Source organism: Acartia tonsa, chromosome 7, assembly GCF_053477335.1.
Source record: "Acartia tonsa isolate MP-2025a chromosome 7, ASM5347733v1, whole genome shotgun sequence".
Taxonomy (NCBI): domain Eukaryota; kingdom Metazoa; phylum Arthropoda; class Copepoda; order Calanoida; family Acartiidae; genus Acartia; species Acartia tonsa.
In genome coordinates, this window is record NC_137266.1 from 4,839,337 (window position 1) to 4,862,117 (window position 22,781).

The window sequence follows — 22,781 nt, forward strand, 5'->3', positions numbered from 1 at the left end:
AAATACCATGTTCTCAAAAAAATAAGATTTCAAGTTATTCGTCTATACTCGAAGATAATAGTAACTTTTTATAATTCATCATGCGTAGGTACATTTTTAAGTGAAATAAAGGGGGGAGGCGGATGAGCCACTTTTTGAAACCAAAACTAAAAGTCAACAAAGGAACTCAACTAAAAAAAGAGTTACAGGTCTGAGATTTTGCATGGCAGTTGCTTTATAGGGGTACAATATGGAACTGTGAAGAAACGGCGGCGCAACCGCCGAAAACCGCCGTTTCCCGCCGAATTTTTTTTTGCAATTTCTCGGCGGTTTTCGGCGGTTGCGCCGCCGTTTCTTTACTGTTCCATATTGTAACCCTATAAAGCAACTGCCATGCAAAATCTCAGACCTCATAACTCTTTTTTTAGTTGAGTTTTTTTTTACTTTTAGTTTTGGTTTCAAAAAGTGGCTCATCCGCCTCCCCCCTATGTATAATAATATTTAAAAATAAAATTTTCTTTATTTTTTCAGTTCGAACAAGAAAACTGCCTCCTTACTTATACGCACTTCTATCTCTAACTTCATACAGGAATACAATGTTTTTTTAATTTATAGGGATGGGAATCCGTCGAAATTTTGGGCCGGATTCGGATTCTGGATTCTGAAGGAATCCGTCAAAAAAAGTGACGGATTCTTGCGGATTCCGGATTCTTATTTTTGGCGGATTCCGGATTCGGATTCCGGATTCTAGCAGTATTTTAAAAGGCCGTCCGTCACAGAGGGATAGCTTTTTTCGTTAATTTATCACTATGTTACTTGGTTGAAGCCTTGATTTGTTTAAAGTGTTGACTTCCAGCATAATTAAAACATTTACATCACATTAGTAAATTTAAAAATTTAAGTGCTACGTATGTCCTAAAAATGGGCTTGGTATTTTCTAACCTATTTAAATTAAATTTAGCCTACCAATTTAGAATCCGGAATCCGCTATAAAAAACGGATTCCGGATCCGGATTCGGATTCCAAAATTGGCCGAAAATTGGGCGGATTCCGGATTCCGGATTCGGATTCCGGATCCGGATTCCCATCACTAGTTTTTTATTATTTTAAATTACACCTAAACTACGAAAGTAATAGGTAAAGTAATTGGTTGATTGATGGTGTGTGTGTCCTGTAAGATCTTATAAATGGCTAAAAAGCAGCACTCTTTTTCATATGTTAGTTTGTTTCTGTTTTACACTGATTATTGAATACCAAATCGTTAATTTTTTCAACACTTATCCATTTCCAGATTTGAAGAATCAAACTAAAATTCTCCTACTTAAGTATTTGTACTGATTGTGTAACAAAAATTTTAGATTACATACCTAACTTATTTTTAGCATTAAAAATATTAGAATTTTGTTCCTAATACATCTACTTGTAAATTTAAGTATCGACTTTTCTATACTTTTATATAAGCATCTTGCATCTTGTACTTGCCATTTAATAAATATGGAGCAGGATTTATTTGTCAAGAGCTTGTTATTTTATATTTTGTAACCTCTTGTGAAATTGGGAGGATGGTATGTCAGAAGCTTGTCATTTTGTATTTGAACCACTCAAGAAATAGGAGGGATTGTTTCAATTGCTGTTATGTCAGATTCTTGTCGAGATACCATGTCCCAAAAGACTCAAACTTGTTACAGAATTTATTTCCCAATTTCACTAACGGCTGTGCCACTATCTAAGGGCTCTATAATGAAATGGTAAGTAAGCAAGGGGCAAAAAATAGCTTTAAACCATCCCAGGGCTAAAATCTGAATATAAAATTGCTTAAATCATCCTGGCACCCATGTGAAATTATCTCCCTTAAAAAGGAGGACTTAATCAGTTCGGTAGTGATTGAAATACCCTGATTCACCGGACATACTGACAGAATAATAAAAATCTTCACTTACAAACAAAAATAAAACTATGCTATTTTGAACAGAATACATTCAATATTTGTGCTGAGACTGTTTAATGATCCTGTTGCCGTCCTGTTCCTGTACGCGGCAATTAACATGTTCCTGGACGAGTATTGGTCCTTGGGTAAGTAATATTATTGTGTTGACTAGGATCCTATGTGTGTGTGTGTGTGTGTAGCCATTATTTTTCAGTCTTTGGACCTAAATAGCACGAGACACTTTTGTATAGCCATTAGGGCTACCAAACTCCACGCTCAAGTACATTATGTCTCAAGGGAGCTACTATTTATTACCTCGCCCTCGCCAAGTATGGTAGGTGTCCCAAATTAAGTCAGCTTAAAAAATTACGCTTTCTGTAGAGGAGCTTGAAATAAGGACAGTACAGATATTATGTACGTGACTATTAAGAATACAAACCACTCAATAATCTCCCATTTGATTTTATACAACCAGGGGAAGTGAATTCACCTCTGTCTCCCGCCACACTTCAAACCCTTTCTCCAGAAAAATCATCCGCAAAATTCGCCGCCGTAACCACCTTAACAGAGACTTCCAACCATTCACCCCTGCCCTTGTCCTTGAAGCAATTAAAAATTCCTCCAATTCCTCTGCACTTGGCCCTGACAACCTTAACATCCTTCACCTCAAACACCTTGGTCCAAATGGCATTTCCTACCTCACCAAACTTTTCAACCTCTCCATCTCCGCTGCTAACATCCCTGCCATTTGGAAACTATCCAAAATCATTGCCCTCCTCAAACCTGGTAAACCCCCTGACCTCTCCACCTCCTACCGCCCAATCTCCCTCCTCTGTCCTGCTGCAAAAGTCCTTGAACGCCTACTCCTTCCCTACCTAAAACAATCCCTTTCCACCCACCCCTCACAACATGGATTTAAACCCCTCCACTCCACCACCTCCTCCCTCCTCAACCTTTCCACCACCATTGCCAATGGCTTCAACCAAAACCTCCCTCCCAGCCGCACAACTGTTGCCTCCATCGACCTTTCCAAAGCATTTGACTGCATCCCCATCCACCTCCTTCTCCAAAAAATCTCCTCCTCCAACCTTCATCCTAACATCATCAGATGGCTGTCCTGCTACTTGCGTGGCAGGATGGCTTTCTGTTCCTACCAAAACACCAATGCCTCTCCTAAAATCGTCCATACCGGTGTCCCCCAAGGCTCTGTTATCTCCCCTGTCCTCTTCAACTTCTACATAGCAGATGCCCCCCACATTCCCCCTGCCCTCACCTCCTCCTATGCCGACGACCTTAACTCCTTCCACTCCTCTCCTGACATCCCCCAGTCAGTTGAATCCATCAACTCCCACCTCTCCTCAATCGCTGACTGGGCCTCCTCCAACGGCCTCTCCATCGCCCCCAACAAATCCACTGTCACCCTCTTCACACCCGACCGCAAACACCAATCCAACCTCCATCCTCAAGTCCAAATTAATGGCTCCACCCTTCCCCTTGAGAAAACCCCTAAAATCCTTGGAGTTACCTTTGACACCTTTTTCAATTTCAGTTCCCATGTCTCCACCATTTCCTCAAAAATTTCCTCCCGCCTTAGAATCCTCAAATGTCTGGCTGGCACCAAATGGGGCCACCAGAAGGAGACCCTCCTCACCACCTACAACACCCTCCTCCGCCCCATCACCACCTATGCCTGTCCTGTTTGGTTCCCTAACACCTCCAAAAACAACATTGACAAACTCCAAGTCCTCCAAAACCAAGCCCTCCGCATCTGTACTGGTTCCACTAAAAAATCTCCTATCAGCCACCTCCACCAAGAAACCAAAATCCTACCAGTACGGAACCACCTTTCCCTTTTATGTTCCCAGTACCTGGCCTCCTCCCTCCGTCCCTCCCATCCATCCTTCCACAACGTCACAACCCCCCCTGGCCCTAGATCCAAAAAATCCACCCTTCAATCCATGTTCCTTCCTACCCTACAACCTTTTCTTTCACCCGACAACACCCTCCTTCCTACAAACTACAAATCCACAATCTCCAGACTCCACACCTCTGCTGTTACCCAAGCCATAAATTCCTACCCCCCAAATCCTGTCCTCAACCACGCCCCCCCTGACATCAACCCTTCCGAGACCCAACTTCCCAGGCACTACAGAACCATCCTCTCCCAATTAAGATCCAACTATTGTCCTAAACTCCAAAGTTACCTCCATTCCATCAACGCTTCTCTTACCCCCAACTGCCCATCCTGTCCCGCCAATCCTACCCCAGAAACTGTCCAACATCTCTTTTCCTGCCCAAATAATCCCACAAATCTCACTCCTATGGACCTTTGGCAAAATCCCTCCCATGTAGCTGCCTTCCTCTCCACCCATCCAAGTTTCACTAGTCTTCCTCCCCTCCTCCGCCCACCTCCAGAGCCCCCACCATAAGCCCCTCCCCCCCCCCACCATCCTTCTGATGACAACCCGGACCGGAAACGGACAAAGAACAGCCAATACAACAACAACAACAAGTGAATGTATCAATTGAGAAATTCCCTTTGCTACATGGGAGGATTTGAACTTGAACTCTCATCACCGTAACTCAATGCGTTACCACTGAGCTACGACGCCCCTTATTAATGAAACATAATAGTAAGCGAAAGGGCAAATTCAAAACATCACTCCCATTGATCATATGGGTAAACTCTAAATTGATAAACATTCCCTGGGTTTGTTATCATTTTAGTTCAATGTCCTCGCTCTCCCTGGGTTTAAAAGATTAAAGTACCAAAAGGTTTTTTATTGTAGGAAGTCTGATGTTTAGTATAGCGGTATCCATAAAGATGAATATACTATTATACAGTCCGGTTCTGCTAATAGCTTATATTGCTATTCTGGGATATAAACATACTGTTGTACAGGTAAATAACAGGCAGTGATAACTAGGGTTTGGCCGGATATCCGGTCTGGCCGAATATCCGGCAGGATACCGGAGATTAAAACTATCCGGTTACATGATATACGGCTGATTTTTGACGCCGGATATCCGGTATCCAGTATCCGTCCAAAAAGTATCCGGCCCAACCCTAGTGACGGTATACACAACAAGATATTATTTCCGTAAATCCTAATATCTATGAATCAAATCTTAATGATGTGCATGAATATATGGTTTAACGTTTTTCAGGCAACCGACTCTTTGATTGCACTACCCTTTTCTCTCAAAGTAATGTATGCTTTCGCCTGTTTCGGACCAAGGCATTCCCCCTACTCTATTGATAATCAAGCACTAAGTTAAAAGTTTCATTCAAAAATTTGTGGCTGCATAACATTTTCCATAAGTCATTAAAAAACACCTACATTAATTCATCTTTCATCAAGGAGCTAAAGGGATAAGACAATAGTCGATTGATGATACACAAAATCCCCTTGAAGGGGACCCCTTCTCCTCTTTCTATAGATTACAATTTGTGTTTATAAAGTTTGAACCCCCAACTAACTAAATGAACCAACCATTGAAAATTCAATTAAAGTACCTGAAGTTGTTAGGTAAGCCAACAAAAAGAAAACGTTATTATAAATTTTAGCCTATTTTCTCCTCCCTTCCTTTCTTACATAGAAATTTACCTCATAACTATTAATGAATTATAAAATAGACTAGCGGCTTCGCCCCTAGCCTCTAGGGGCTTTGCCCCAAGAGGTGATAAAAAAAATTAATGCAAAATTCGTTAAAGGACCAAGGAAATCTTCTACAAAACATAAAGGACCAAGGAAATTTTCTATTAAACATAAAGGACCAAGGAATTCCCACCCTCCAAGAAAATAGCTTAAAACCACCACAGGACCAATAGGTATATACTCTGAAGAGTAGAATCCGATCGGTTCAGTGGTTACCAAGATCTTAAGCTTCAGACGGACGGAGGGACGGACGGACAGACAGACTACTTTGTATTATATATTAATTTGTATTTAGTTGATGATATGTGGACTATTCCAACTGCTGGTGGCTGTGCCCTTCCTAATGGAAAATCCTGTAAACTACATCATTGGAGCATTTAATCTAGGCCGCGTTTTTATGTTCAAGTGGACGGTCAATTTCAGGTATTGTTTTCTTTTGTTGATTACAGTGTTCTAATACAAAGTTTAGTGTGATACTGATACATTAAAAATACGGCAACTGTCCCGCCGTTTCCGCCGAATTGGACAGTTGAGTTTGAAATCCATCGAGACCATATAATTTTTTGTTTGAAATTTTTCCTCTTACAAGTAACCCCTGCGAGATCAGTATACATTGACAAATTAGGTTTTAGCTTAAGGAACTACAGTGTGTTTTTTTTTATGAGAACTTTTTTGAAAGCAATTTTACCCTACTTATAGTTATCAGAATTTAATGATTAATGTCTTATTTTCTTAATAGAACAACAAAAAAATATTTCAGTTTTTTTTAAAAAAAGTACAGTAAAATCTAAAATTCAAAACTTAGGTGTCAACATCTAAAAATGGTTTTAGCGCATTTTTCTTATGCTCAAATATTAAACCTTTTCCAAGATAGCTGCTAAACACTTCAAAGTTGAGATATGGAGCTAAAAATGTATACAGATACAATTAGGGACATGTACTAGAACATATCAAAGTTTAAAGGTCATATCTCAACAAGGGAGGAAGTACTGGCCCCCCAAAGTCAACTACAGAAAATAAAAAAAAATTCTTGCAAAGGTTAGAAGATTTAGGCATAAGAAAAAATGCGCTGAAACCATTTTTAGATGTTGACACCTAAGTTTTGAACTTTAGATTTTACTGTACTTTTAAAATAAAAACTGAAATATTTTTTTGGTGTTCTATTAATTGCATTGAAAAGCGAAGAAAATAAGCCATTAATCATTAAATTCTGATAACTATAAGTGGGGTAAAATTGCTTTCAAAAAAGTTCTCATAAAAAAAACACACTGTATTTCTTTTATAAAAGATACGGCTAGTTTATTCGGTTGATAGCTAATTCTTTCAAAAGGGTTGACCCAAAAAAAACTTTCAGCCCAAAAGCACACAAATAAAGTTACTGATATGTTTTGGTAATAGGGTAATGGTAATCACATTCATTATTTATTTAACCAGCGGATTTGCCCCTAGCATCTAGGGGCTCTGTATTTCAATAGCTAGGAAATGGCAAAAAAAATCCTAAAACAAGGAATAAATCCGGAAATAAAATAGCCTAAAACCATCCTGGGACATATTTGAAGATTCCTTGATAAGGAGAACTAAATCGGTTCAGCGGTTAGTGAGATCCTTCGTTACAGAGAAAAAAAGCTTATTACTTAATATAACAGGATAACGAAATAGTTTAAACAACTCGATATGTCAATTTTCCATCTTACAATAATAACGAGGATGACAACATCCATAAAAGTGAAGCCCTGAAACGGTAGAACAAACGAACACTAACACTTTTAGAGTGTTAGAACTCATTAATCAGAATAGAAAAGTATAAAAGTTGAATAAATTGTAAGTAAATTTGTTAAAAACTGTTGAAATACAGGATAATGTTTAAGGACATACTGACATTTTTGGGAATTAATTATAGAGTTGCTTTGCTTATCATTGTACTTTGTTGTCCCAGGAATCAACATCAGATCTATCAAATGATTAGATCACATAAAAATTTGTTGTTAAAAAAGTAAAAAGATCAACATGTTTAAAATGGACGTACGGATATTCTTGTATTGATTATAGAGTTGCTACGCTTTCTAAATTGTACTGCAGGAATCACCATGCAAAGTAAAAAATCGATAGGATAACTCTAACATGTCTAAATTAACAAAAGATATCCGTTTCAGACATAAGGAAAAAGGATAAGAGGATGAATACTCACCCCCTTTTCATGGTAAAATAATACTTCCCCATCCCTAAATTTTTAAAGAAAATTTAGCAGACGGAAATCAAAAGCCGCCCAGGGCTTTTTGTATGTCAATCATAAATAATAATGTTAATAAAAAGGAAAGTGATATATAGCAAACAGCCGTGGGCGGTCAGAATCAGCTGAATGTTTATTATGAAAAAAATTTCCCCCTTTTTAGAAATGAAAGGATTCATCTTTCATGCACAAATTTTTTTAAATACAAATAAATTCTTTGTAATTTTTAATTAAAACATTAAAGCGACAATATCTAAAAGTAAAAAGTAAAAGAAATATTTTTTTAGACGTTGTTATTTTAGTATTTTTATATTTAATAACAAAATTTTCTTTTTATTTTTAATTTAAATATTATATTCTAATTATTAAAACTTTACATATTAATTTTGTAATCCTCTCATTTGAAAAGTGGTGGAATAGCAATAAAATTTAGCGCGGCAACAGCGCTAATTAGGCCCCTGGGCCCACTGCCTATTTTCGTCTTCTAGTTGCTTCGATTCCTCTCTTTTATTTTTTTCTCTATGGTTTCGGACAGACTTGCGGACGGACGTACTGACCCTAAATATAGAAAAGCTTCGCTTTTAAAAAAGAAACATTTTAAGATTATAATAACAAATGAGTCAATTAGAAATAACAATGTTTACTTTCTCAGTATATACGTACAAAAGCAGGTTGATGTCATTAAATTTTTAATAAAAAATTATTAACATTTTCCAATAACATATTTTATTAATAGGTACCTAATTATCACAGTAAAAAATTCTTTATCTAGAATCACAATATCCATAAAAGCTATGCTTAACAACTAAGATATTAGAACAATCGAACTGGATTAAATATGTGGTGAAAGTGCAATTTTATATTAAATATACTTAAAATGCCTTATCTATAATACAAAGTAGCTTGATGTCTGTCCGTCTGAAGCTTAAGATCTTGGTAACCACTGAACCGATCGGATTCTACTCTTCAGGGAATATACCTACTGGTCCTGTGGTGGTTTTAGGCTATTTTCTTGGGGGGTGGGACACCCCCATTCCCTCAAAAAAACAAAAAATCCCTCCCCCATTTTTTTTTTTTTTTGTAGGAGATTTCCTTGGTCCTTTTTTTGTAGAAGATTTCCTTGGTCCTTCTTATTTTTTTTTACGAATTTCATCTTAACTTTTTTTTATCATCTCTTGGGGCAAAGCCCCTAGAAGCTAGGGGCAAAGTCGCGTGTTTGTTATAAAGAGCCTAAACGTCTGTTTAAAATTGATGCAGTGAATCCAACTTGCCTAAATTCACGTTAAACTGTTTTTAACCTATTTTTAAAACGTATATAAAAAATATACTATGACACCAGTAGAATCAGACTGCAGAGCCTAAATTTGAATAAAATCCCCAATAAACTTTTTTGGGGGGATTTAAATATTAATTTTTACTGTTGCCGTGATCATTTTGACCGAAGCAAAAGGTTTTTTTTTATTTGGGTAAAATTCGTAGCTTTTAGAGTGTTTTGCTTCATAAATATTGTATTCTGGTATAGAGTAAAATTAGGCCTTATGATTTTACTATAAAAATTCACTAAAAAGTTAATTCTTTTTAATATATCAACGAATTAACATTAACATGTTTGTGTTCTCTCACTTATTTTAAAAACATAAAAAATGGCTGTAAAGGGTTAAATGACAACAAATGTTTATGCAATACAACAAATTTATTTTTGTCACATATACAAATGCGTTATAAAATAAGATTATTCAAACTTATTTTTTAAAATAATTTTAAAAAGAATGTATCTTTTATGTGTATGGTTTTCATTCTTTTCATTTTAATTAAATAAAAATTATTTAACTACATTGGAAATAAGTCACTTTGTGAAAACACTCTTTTTTTGAATTGTTAGGAATTGAAATAAAACAAGTCTTCTTATTGGTTAGATTTCAGAATTATTTGTTTTATTGTAAATGTTAGATTTTTCAATGAAATTAATTGCTTTGAAAAAAAAATTATTTCCAATGAACAGAGTAATGTTTTTTTTATTGTATCAATATAAAGTGAATTATATAAAAATATTCTGTAAGCCACAATATTACCCGAAGTAAAAAAAGAGCTTTTGCTCCGGTCAATATGATTACAGCAACACTAAAAATTAATTTTTAAATCCCCAAAAAAAGTTTATTGGGGACTTAATTCAAATTTGGGCTCTGCAGTCTGATTCTATAGGTGTCCTAGTATATTTTTGACCCCCCATTCAAAAATAGGTTAAAAACAGTTTAATTGCTCTCCATTAGGGATATACGGACTTACCCTATATGTAGTAAAGCTTCGCTGTTAAAAGGGTTGTTCTGGTAAAAACCATAATTATAAGTTTTTAGGAAATTTTAATTAAGTGATCTTATACCTGCGTGAGAAGTGACATGTTTTGAAAAACTTTTCGATGATTTAATCAACCATCAATTTTTAATGGCCATTTAATATGTTTTTTTAGTAACACGCATTAAGTTTTTAAATAGTAATAAATGAAAATCATCTTTATTACCTACCTAGCCCATTTTTCTGCGATTCTTAGGACGTAGTTTATAGTTTAGTAAGTTAGTGCTATTGGCTTTTGACTATAGTCTTTGGGGTTATTGGTTTGAGTCTCATTAGTACTTACAATCATCATTTGATTAGGGTTGGCAATCCGTCCAATATTAAGACAATTTTTGAACCCAGAATCCGAATCCGCAATTTAAATAACGGATTCGGATTGTTAATTTTATTGCTTTTGTAGCACTTAAAAAAATTTTATTTGAAATTTAAGAACCCAAAAAAGTTTTGTATCGTGTCTTAAATACAAGTAAAATGGTGGGTAGCATTCCAATTTTTTATATTAATTTTAGTTTTACAGCAGCTTTTCATGCTTAGTTTAGGTTAGGTTAAGTAAGGGTTAGAAAATGTCTGCTATAGGGGCTAGGATTTTCTTAATGAGTTGCGCCTACTTATGGGCCAAGGCATTCTCCCTGTGCTAACTGTTAATGTCGCGCACCTGACATAACAGCAGTAGGAACGATTTTTAATATGTTTATTTATGACGTCGTGTCGGACTGAGATTCGAAACTATCACCTCCTTGGCGGATGCGCTACGTGTTGAGCCACGATTGTGGGTCTATAAAACCTTGTTCGACCCTTAAATAATAAAAGGAATTTTACTTTAGGTTTGTGCCGGAAGAGATATTTGTGAGCAAATATTTCCACATCTCTCTGCTAGCTTTGCATATTCTCATCCTTGCTTGTACTGCTCCTTATGCTTACAGGTTAGTGCTAACAAGGGGGGGGGGGGTAGGTTGTGCTAAAATTCCGTAAAAGTGTGAGTTTTCAAGCTTAAAAACTGTAGTAGATGCACTAAATATGTGTAGGTATTCCTTATTGAAAAGAACTATAAGACAAAATTAATTTTTTTAACTTAACATAAATTCTATCGTTTTATTACTTTTTTTAAGCCTTAAAACTCACACCTTTACGGAATTTTAGCACAACCTACCTCCCCCTTTCTTCTAATAGTTATTTATTGCATCGTATTATAAGCTTTCCTCAGATATAAAAATTTACAATTATAAGATTAAAACAAGTAAAACCAAGGCAAGGCTAAAAAAACTGGTTTTAATCTTACAATTGTATATTCTTATATTCGTAGAAAACTGGATATAATACGATGCTATACATAAGTTTTCAGTTTTGCTGAGATCTGGTTCTAATCCACCAGATATTAATCAGTTTCAAAGCTAATAAAAAATAACCAGTCCAGAAACCACCTGGAAGCCTGCAACACCTCAACATGGAGAACCGTAAAAAAATATACGTTAAATATAACCCCCAAAAGTAAAGTTTTATCCCAAATAACTTATCCGTAATAATCACGGAGTAAGCAAAAAAGGCAAAATCCAAACCCATATCCCCCCCCCCCCTTTTTTTCCTGGGTTGGGCGGTGGGAGGTTTCAAATACTAGAAAAATTTTAATCAATTCTCACAAAGATTTAATTTGATTAAATATGATAGAGATAGAGGGAATGACGAATCTTATTTATTTTAATTAATAATTCTAAAAGATTTTTTTAATAAGATAGATTCATTATTTGGAATTATTTTCATATTTGAAAAAGATTCAACTATCATGGTGTGTTATGACTTCCACTAAGTTTTTATATTGACAAAAGTCAAGAGAAATTATATTAGATTGTGGTCTAATAAGGCCGGGACTTCTGACTGTAAATTACACTGCACTGGTACCCAAAGTTTTATATCGACGTTTTTTTTTATTTGATGGCTTAAAAACTTTATATACTTTGATATTTTATTGGCAGTGTCCAAACTTTTCAACCAATATGAATAGTTATAGTCCTTAGCAGACTGAAACACCATTGGGAATGTATGTTAATTTATCGTTGTTCGATTGACTTATCCATTAAGTTCCTGGGTTTTTGAAAAAAACGAATTCGCAGTTTGTGCTGTTGTATGAAGTTTTAATGATTTGAAACAAGTGTGGAAGTGATTACACACCGTATAATATATACGTTATGAGATTTCTTTCTCTTGTTATAAACAAAATATTAGATTAGATGGAAAACTTTTTACAAAACAAGGATAAATATGTTCATAAGTAGGTTGTTCAGCTATTACAACTTAAAAAAGAATAGTAAATTATTGACAGGTATCGTCAATAAAGGACTATGACTTTTTCTTAATTATCCCTTTAAATGCATTATTTAATATCAGCGTTGCGGAGCCGTTTGATTTTGGTGCGGCTCCGGTTCCGGCTTTGCGGAGCTGTCTGTCATGATGGCGGCTCCAGCTCCGGCTCCGACCTAAAATCAAGAAAAACCCTACATTTTTTCCCCACGTCTATTTTTGACTTTTGAAGGTTTTAAAAGTTCAATTTTTGATAAAAATTGACTTGAAAAACTTAAAAGGGGCATTTGCACATGACAAAACAGAGTTACCAAATTATAATTTATAAAAAAAATCTCTTTGTTTATCTAGTCCGGAGCCGTTTTTAACGAAAATTACGGCTCCGGCTCCATCAAAATATGGCGGCTCCGGCTCCGCAACACTGTTTAATATCTATAGTTTTTTAAAATCCGCAGGTATGTGGGGTTCCAGGGAGGGAGGGGACATTGCGCAGGTTATTATGCTAGTACCCAAAGTTTATAACAACGTATTCTAATTCGTTGACTCAACAACTTTGGGGGCTATACCTGAATTGTTATTGGTTGGTTAATTAAGTCATCATCATTGCCTTTTAGTTCTCGGCAGAACGTAGGCCATGCACAATGGTTCTCCAATCTTCCTTTTTTTGGGCACGTTTTGAGGCATTGCTGAAAGATGGAATTTTCTTTTCTTTCAGTTCACTTAAGAGTTCCCTCCTCCAGGTTGTTTTTGGTCTACCTGGTTTCCTCTTTCCTACGTGGGGGTTCCAAGTCAAGGCTTGATTGGTTATATCATCATGCCCTTTCCTTAGAGTGTGCCCCAGCCATCTCCATTTTCTCTGTTTTATTGTCAGTTTAATGTCTGACATATCACTGCGCTCTAGAAGCTCAGCATTTGTGATCTTATTTGGCCAAAAGATCTTGTGGATTCTCCTTAGACATTTATTGACATATGTCTGTAGCTTGGAGACCACTGCTGTGTTTAGGAACCAAGTTTCAGTCCCATACAGCAAAACAGAGAGAACATTTGACTTGAACAGTCTTAACTTGGTCTTTATGGAGATGTTGTTGGAATTCCAAATTTTGTTCAGGCTGGCAAAGGCTGTCCTAGATTTGTTAATTCTAGCTTTAACATCTGTTAAAGTGCCTCCAGCTTCATCAATTTTACTTCCAAGATACTCAAAACAATCTACATCCTCAAGAATTTGGTCTCCAATAGTAATTGGTTCTTGGGAATTTGCATTTAATCTGAGTATTTTGGTTTTAGGAACATTTATTTCTAGTCCAACTTTCTTGGAAGTTTCAGCTATCCTGTTAGTCCTTCTTTGCATTTGACTTCTATTGCTTTTTAACAAAGCGATATCATCAGCAAAGTCCAGATCTCCTAAATATTTGGGATTGCCAAATAGCTCCCAACGAATGCCATCATTACTTTCACAGTTCTTCATGATCCAGTCAATGGCAAGGAGGAAAAGGAAGGGAGAAAGAAGGCATCCTTGTCTGACGCCTGTTACAATCTCAAAAAAGGTTGATAGTTTACCTTTATACATTACATTTCCACCTCCTTTATGATAGATAGCTTTAATGATATTGATTATCTTTTCTGGAATGCCATAGTGTCGGCAGATTTTCCAGAGAGATCTTCTGTCTAAAGAATCAAATGCTTTTTTGTAGTCAATGAAGTTTACAAAAAGCTCAGAGTTCCATTCCTTGGATTGCTCTATGATGATTCTTAGAGAGGTTATCTGATCAATAGTGGAACGGTTTGGTCTAAATCCAGCCTGATTAGGTCTTAGCTTTTCATTAACCTTCTTCTTTATTCTATTAAGAAGAATCTTACTAAGGATACGGCCAGGTACTGAAAGGAGCATTATCCCTCTGTAGTTTCCACATTGGGTCAAGTCTCCTTTTTTGGCTAGTATTGAGATATGTCCATTCTTCCAGTCCTCTGGGCATAACTCATCATTCCATATCTTTGTGATCAGAGGTAGGAATGCCTCAGCAGATGTATCTAGGTCTGCTTTTATGACCTCAGCTGGGATGTTATCAGGTCCAGCGGCCTTGTTATTTTTCAAACTTTTAATGGCCTCCTTGATTTCCAATAGATTTGGCGCTCGACAGTCAATGTCAAGTGCATCTGAGGGTGGAATCTCAGTTTCTTCCTCTGGAACTGGAAGATTCAGCAGTTCAGTGAAGTGCTCTGCCCATCTATTTAGAATATCTTCATCAGTTTTAAGGAGTGAGCCATCCTTGTCCCTGATGTGTGATCCTGATTTGTGTACTTTACCTGCAATGCTCTTAGTAATCTCATAGACATCTTTCATTCTATTTTGATTAAAAGCATTTTCTGCTTGCATAGCAAGGTTTTCCAAGTGTTCTTTTTTGTCAATTCTGACACTTCTTTGGATTTCCCTGCTGAGCATTTTATACAGGTCTTTATCTTCTGGAGAGTTTCTGGAGAGTGTCTTTTGTCTTACCTCTCTTCTTTGATCCATGAGATCAATGGATCTTTGAGTGATCCACGGCTTTTGGTTAGCCTTTTTAAAACCTAATTTTTCTTGGCTAGTATCATTATAAACTTTTTTGATACCTTGCCAAATATCTTCAACTCCATCATCCTCTTGAAGAGTCAACAACTCAAATCTGTTCTTTAGAGTGAGCTTAAACTCTTGTAGCTTTTCAGAGTTTTGAAGGGTTGTTAAATTATACTTTTTCCTGGGGTTAGGCTTTGTGTCCTGCTTTTTAAATCTAAGCCGAACTTTAGAAGATAGAAGATAATGGTCTGAATTAACATCAGGTCCTCTTTCAACCCTGACATCAAGGAGAGAACCTTTAAAACGTCTAGATATACAGATGTGATCTATCTGATTAAAGGTTCTTTGATCTGGTGATCTCCAGGTGGCAGTATGAATCTTCTTGTGTTTAAAGATGGTTCCACCAATGACAAGTTTGTTTTCAGTACAAAAACTTACAAGTCTATCACCATTGTCATTTTCCTTGCCATTACTTAAGCCTAGGCCATATCTGCCCATGACTTCTTCTAAATTCTCATTATTACTCCCCACTTGAGCATTGAAATCACCTAGGAGCATGGTCAGGTCCTTTTCTTTATGACCATTCTTAAATACAGAGTCAAGCTGGTCATAAAATTCGTTTTTGACCTCTGTATCTGCTTGTTCTGTAGGAGCATATGCTACTATTATTCTCAGATTGATGTTTTTATCTGAGGATTTGAAGTAAGCCTCCATGATTCTTGGACCATGGGGTTGCCAACTGATCATGGCCTGCTCTGCTTGCTTGGTCAGCATAAGAGCCACCCCTTGGTTATGTCCTAGATCCTCATTCATATGGCCTGAGTAAAGTATTTTCAAGCCAGAATGATGTTTAAACTCTCCATTATTTGTCCACCTTGATTCGGTGATAGCCAGGATATCAACCTTGGCTTTAAGCATTTCTCGGCAAATGTTTTCTGTCTGGCCTGACTGAAACATTGTCCGAACATTCCAGGTGCAAATTTTTGCTGGTCTGCGGGAATTCAGAATCATCCGCCTGACTGGTCCTTTAGCGGTTTCCCAGCCAAACATCATATTGTTGTTTCCAACCTCTACTTCGTTCCCGAGCCCAAAGTTAAATTGGTCTTTACTTTGTGCAGATTGAACGTGAGCAGGTTTTTTCTAGGGAAGGATTGTTAGCCCCACCCAAACCCCCTGAACTGGGGGAAGTGACCAGAATTCAGTCTGGCATCTACCCTAGGACCTTTCCAGCACAGTAGGACTCTTCTGGTGTAGCTCCTAGGATCATTGATGCACGGTGCAGGATGGACGGCGTGCACGTAACTGGTCTGGTTAATTAAGTAGAGTGTTCAAACGGTTTAACCACTAATTGTAATCTACAGAGGGACTATCTTTGCATATCAACATTGGGGATGTACACATATCAATTCATCGGTCATTGTCTTATCCCTTTAGATCCCTGATGGGAATCAGACATGATTTTGGATACTCGAACAAACGCAACTTTGTTATGGCTAATTACGGGCGAACAAAGGCCTAGTTTTTAGTGATGGCAATCCGTCGAATTTTTGGGCCGGATTCGGATTCCGGATTCTTTAACCGGATTCGGATTCCGGATTCTAGCAATATTTTAAAAGGATTTTTTTTTTAAATTTAAAAATTAAGTGCTACATATGTCCTAAAAATCAATGTTCTTGGTGTTCTCTATAATTCACTTCCGAGAATCGAACCAGATTTTAAAAGATATTATATATAATTTTATCTACCAAATGAGAATCCGAAATCCGCTATTAAAAAACGGATTCCGGATTCGGATTCCAAAATTGGCCAAAAATTGGGCGGATTCCGGATCCGGATTGCCAACCCTACTAGTTTTAGAGTAGGTACGCTATTAAAGAGTAAATAGTATCCTGTTAAGTAGGATATACAAGAAAATCATTTTTCAAATATTAACCATAAGATAATAATTAAACTAAACTTTATATAGAAATTCATCATTTTTAATCAGTAATATTCATGATTAATATTATATTGAAATGAAAAAAAGAAAATCATTTTTTAAATCTTTATTAAAAGATGATTATTAATATTTTTAACTTACTAGGTACTTACTTAATCTCAAAAGTCATAATTTTTAATCAGTTATATGTTCAAGAAATAATCATAAAGGATTACTTATGAACATTTTAATAATTGAACTATGATTAAAGGAAATTAAATTATAATAATGGTTAAAAAATCAAGGAATTTTAGCGAACAGACGGACAAAGAAAGTCCTACTCGATAAGAAGCTCTTTATACAGGGAAATCATTTTTAATAAATTCGAGATGGAAAGTACATATATAAGCAAATAAAACTCATTTTCCTCCCCCCTTCTTCGCGATCATTTTAGACGTACTGCCAAATTGAGTTATATATTAGATGTAAAACAAGGAATCAGAACATACAAAAATTTCAGCCACCTATCTCAACTATCAATCCTATTTTCCCAGAGATTTAGAACGGACGCAAAGATTAAATAAATCAAAGGGAAGCTTTGCTATCTAAAAAATATTAACTTATTCAAAGCCAATAGAGTATTAAGTAGCTGGACAAAGTGTCTCAAAAATCAGCTATGTGACGTCGGGAGATGAGAGGAGAATCTGGAAAGAAAACCCCTAAAAAGAGATGGATAATTCCTCATTTTTATGACGTCACAATGCTGATTTTTTTTCCAGCTACAGTTTTATCTAATGTTTTTTTTTTTAGATTTCTGAAGGCCTACGCGAAAATCCGGAATCTGGACATTCCCCATTCTGCCCAGGTAAATTTTCTTTTGGCAGCGAATCAACTTTACCACTTTTGCTGTCCATCCAGGCCAGGGAGTGGGGGGATATTGGATGGTTAATTACAATGGTACTCAATATTTTATACCTAACAATTTTATCTTGATTGTTGGGTCAAAAAAACTTTAATTTTGTTTTGTAGGTTTCAAACAAGTAGTATCCAAACTTTTCAACCAATAATTTTAATCTACAAAAAGGGTAATGTTGTTTATCATCAAGATTATTTTATTTTCATGTTAGTTGCTGGTGTTACCACTGTTTCTGTGTAATTTTGTTGGTGTTATGTGTGCAAGATCTTTACATTATCAATTCTATGTTTGGTAAGTTAGTTTAATAATAGCCGTTATCCTCTTGGAAATTTTTTTTTCAATTTTGATAATTTTAGGTGCTATCTTACTCTGCCCTATCAAGCCTGATGTACAGAGTACAGTACAGTTGTACGACTTTTAATCTTGTGTATTATTATAGGTACGCCCTATCTAGCCTGGTGTACAGAGTACAGTACAGTTGTACTACTATTAATCTTGTGTATTATTATAGGTACTACCACACTCTGCCCTATCTAGCTTGGTGTACAGAGTACAGTACAGTTGTACGACTATTAATCTTGTGTATTATTATAGGTACTACCATACTCTGCCCTTTCTAGCCTGGTGTACAGAGTATAGTACAGTAAAACAGTTGTATAATTATTAATCTTGTGTATTATTATAGGTACTACCATACACTGCCCTGTCTAACCTGGTATACAGAGTACATTACAGTTGTACGACTATTAATCTTGTATATTATTATAGGTACTACCATACTCTGCCCTTTCTAGCCTGGTGTACAGAGTATAGTACAGTAAAACAGTTGTATGATTATTAATCTTGTGTATTATTATAGGTACTACCATACACTGCCCTGTCTAACCTGGTATACAGAGTACATTACAGTTGTACGACTATTAATCTTGTATATTATTATAGGTACTACCATACTCTGCCTTATCTAGCCTGGTGTACAGAGTACAGTACAGTTGTACGACTATTAATCTTGTGTATTATTATAGGTACTACCATACTCTGCCCTATCTAGCCTGGTGTACAGAGTACATTACAGTTGTACGACTATTAATCTTGTGCATTATTATAGGTACTACCACACTCTGCCCTATCTAGCCTGATGTACAGAGTACAGTACAGTTGTACGACTATTAATTTAATCCTGTATATTATTATAGGTACTACCACACTCTGCCCTATCTAGCCTGGTGTACAGAGTACAGTACAGTTGTACGACCATTAATCTTGTGTATTATTATAGGTACTACCATACTCTGCCCTATCTAGCCTGGTGTACATAGTACAGTACAGTTGTACGACTATTAATCTTGTGTATTATTATAGGTACTACCACACTCTGCCCTATATAGCCTGGTGTACTGTACAGAGTATAGTACAATTGTACGACCATTAATCTTGTATATTATTATAGGTACTACCATACTCTGCCCTATTTAGCCTGGTGTACAGAGAACAGTACAGTTGTCCGACAATAAATCTTGTATATTATTATAGGTACTACCATACTCTGCCCTATCTAGCCTGGTGTACAGAGTACAGTACAGTTGTACGACTATTAATCTTGTATATTATTATAGGTACTACCATACTCTGCCCTATCTAGCCTGGTGTACAGAGTACAGTACAGTTGTACGACTATTAATTTAATCCTGTATATTATTATAGGTACTACCACACTCTGCCCTATCTAGCCTGGTGTACAGAGTACAGTACAGTTGTACGACTATTAATCTTGTATATTATTATAGGTACTACCATACTCTGCCCTATCTAGCCTGGTGTACAGAGTACAGTACAGTTGTACGACTATTAATTTAATCCTGTATATTATTATAGGTACTACCACACTCTGTTCTATCTAGCCTGGTGTAGAGTACAGTACAGTTAGTTGTCCGACAATAAATCTTGTGTATTATTATAGGTACTACCATACACTGTCCTGTCTAACCTGGTATACAGAGTACATTACAGTTGTACGACTATTAATCTTGTATATTATTATAGGTACTACCATACTATGCCCTGTCTAGCCTGGTGTACAGAGTATAGTACAGTTGTCCGATTATTAATCTTGTATATTATATTATAGGTACTACCACACTCTGCCCTATCTAGCCTGGTGTACAGAGTACAGTACAGTTGTACGACTATTAATCTTGTGTATTATTATAGGTACTACCACACTCTGCCCTATCTAGCCTGGTGTACAGAGTACAGTACAGTTGTACGACTATTAATCTTGTATATTATTATAGGTACTACCACACTCTGCCCTATCTAGCCTGGTGTACAGAGTACAGTACAGTTGTACGACTATTAATCTTGTATATTATTATAGGTACTACCACACTCTGCCCTATCTAGCCTGGTGTACAGAGTACAGTACAGTTGTACGACTATTAATCCTGGGTATCATAGAAATGTGTTGGAATACATATCCTAGTACAGTTTATTCAAGTGCAGGTAACTTTAGAAGATTTTCAGTAGCGAAGATACATTTTAAGTCATCCAAGTTGGTCTGTCTATACGACTTATACTAATATTAGGGTGGGTTCATATCGGAATTAGACAAAGGGGGGATATGCAACAGATAAAATTAACCTTAAAAACATTTCTGACCGAAAAAGAATTTAAAAAAATTGAGTTTTAGAACACGACCACTTAAAAATATAATTCATTACTTATTAGTATGCAAAGACGACATTCAAAATTTTTTTTTGAATCAGAACTATGGCTTCATGGTGCTCCCTGGAAAGGCCTTGAGGAGCTGAATCAGGAACTTTTGTCCGTTTCAAAATATCTTGTTCCTAGCCTTAGAAATCACTAAAAAAACAAATTTTTTTAAGGTTTATTGAAAATTGTCCAATTTGTAGAGGTTTTTTAGATTTTCTCAGGCTAGGAACGAGATTTTTTGAAACGGACAAAAGTTCCTGACTCAGCTCCTCAAGGCATTTCCAGGGAGCACCATGAAGCCATAGTTCTGATTCAATAAATTTTTGACTCCCATTTACAAATAGCTATACAATTGAATGTCTGGTCGTCAGCGGTTTTAAGACTTAGGATAAATTTTAAATCATCCAGAGGTGTATTATATCTATATAAATTGAGTGCAGATCCCCGCTTTGGCCTCAGAAAAAAAATGTCCAAAATTGACCCACCCTAACTAATATGTGTGGAAAAACTTAACAACCCGAGCCTAAAGACTAAAGCGAATAATTTCTGAAATTGATTACTGTATAATAATTAGTGATGGCAATCCGTCGAATTTTTGGGCCGGATTCGGATTTTTGATTCTTAAAGAATCCGCCAAAAAAAGTGGCAGATTCCGGATTCTAGCAATATTTTAAAAGGATTTTAATTTTTTTAAATTAAGTGCTACATAAGTCCTAAAAATCAATGTTCTTGGTGTTCTCTATAATTTACTTCCGAGAATCGAACCAGATTTTAAAAGATATTATATATAATGATGAAAATCTTTGCCTTCAAAGAGGAGGAGTTGAAAGAAAAAACTCAAGACGCTAATTTTAGCCTATCAAATAAGAATCCGGACTCCGCTATTAAAAAACGGATTCGGATTCCAAAATTGGCCAAAAATTGGGCGGATTCCTGATCTGGATTGCCAACCCTAATAATAATATCCCTGAAGATTGACTATTAAAAGTTATTTCTGCAAGTCTGACATGACATTAGAAGTTGAACAGTTTTCTTCATTTGTCGAAAAATGATATATAACAATATTGAACTATATTTGAATTTCTTTTTACTTTTCAGGGTTGCATTGTTGTCATTTGGTCCTGTTCTACGGAGTTGTTTCTACCCTTGTTAAAAATTGTAACACTAGTCTCTTAACTTTTAAACAAAAGTAATTAGTTTGTTTTAGTCCTTTATTTAGTTCCCTTAACACGATACACCCTTTTTTATGAGCTTTGTTTTAATTAATTGTGTTATTTTTGTTATCTTTTGATATTATTATTTTAGAATTCCCCCAATCGAATAGTGAACCACACATAACCCCCTCCCCCAACTTTCTTTTAAATAAGTTTCTTTAAAGTCTAATTCTAGCCTCTGGACCTTTGGTCTCCTTTTATTTGTTGGGGGGGGGGGGGGTTGAGTGCTCCAAAGACGATTGGGTGTAAATTGTTGATATTTTTCATAATTTGTATCTTTGATTCATTGTTTCAATTAAAAACACTTTCTATAAATACATACGTATTAAGGGGGGGGGGGGGGTTTGACACATTTGCAAAATACAATAATACTTATTATTAACCTGTTTTTCAATTTTTAACTTTAATAAAAACAACATTATTGAAAAGAGTTTATTTGGAATTAGTTATTTTTTTTATATAAAGATTAGTTAGGTATATAAGCTAAGTTTTAATCCTTTGATACATTTATACATTTCCCCAACAATAATAATAAATATAATAGTCTAACATTAATTTTGAATGGGAAAAACTTAAAGTTTCTGTAATTCTGAGGTGGATTCTTAAAAAATATTTGCCCCACTAATCGCTTAGTGGGGCAAAATTGTTTTCGTGAAAAATCAACCAAAATCACATTAAAAATCTACAAAAATTAAACAAAATCATAGAAGGGTAGGTAATTAACCTAAGATTTTATTTAGTTTTTGTAGATTTGTTATGTGATTTTGGAGGATTTTTTACGAAAACAATTTTGCCCCAATAAGCGATTAATGGGGCAAATTTTTTTTAAGAATCCACCTCTGGATCGTTTCGCGGTTTAACACTGGTATTATTATATAAATAAAGGGATTTAGGGTGCAAAAGGGGAGATATATTATTAGAAGAATTTAGCATATCATTAACATTTTTTTTTATGTGATTTTAAAGAAAATTTGTGGGGGGGGGAATTTTTAATTCGTAGTTAGCTTTTCTTAATTTGAATTCAAAGT

At 35.7% G+C, this 22,781-nt stretch overlaps 1 protein-coding gene across 6 annotated transcripts in view; it reads left to right on the top strand.

The window, feature by feature from the left end:
* Window positions 1-21,839, top strand: part of Alg3 (Alg3, alpha-1,3- mannosyltransferase) — a 26,347-nt gene extending 4,508 nt beyond the window's left edge. The window contains exons 7-15 of one of the 6 annotated variants that reach the window (XM_080167299.1): window positions 511-564; window positions 1,948-2,052; window positions 4,696-4,808; window positions 5,861-5,988; window positions 10,972-11,070; window positions 17,722-17,776; window positions 18,039-18,118; window positions 20,205-20,329; window positions 21,638-21,839. In XM_080167299.1, coding sequence (XP_080023425.1) covers window positions 511-564; window positions 1,948-2,052; window positions 4,696-4,808; window positions 5,861-5,988; window positions 10,972-11,070; window positions 17,722-17,776; window positions 18,039-18,118; window positions 20,205-20,329; window positions 21,638-21,732 — 854 coding nt within the window. In that variant the 3' untranslated portion in view covers window positions 21,733-21,839. Of the gene's footprint in view, window positions 1-510; window positions 565-1,947; window positions 2,053-4,695; window positions 4,809-5,860; window positions 5,989-10,971; window positions 11,071-17,721; window positions 17,777-18,038; window positions 18,119-18,421; window positions 18,512-18,935; window positions 18,986-19,023; window positions 19,148-19,360; window positions 19,485-19,531; window positions 19,674-20,204; window positions 20,330-21,637 lie in introns of those variants that run through there. The other 5 variants (XM_080167302.1, XM_080167301.1, XM_080167300.1 and 2 more) reach the window with 5 other exon arrangements.
* Window positions 21,840-22,781: the final 942 nt, after the last annotated feature.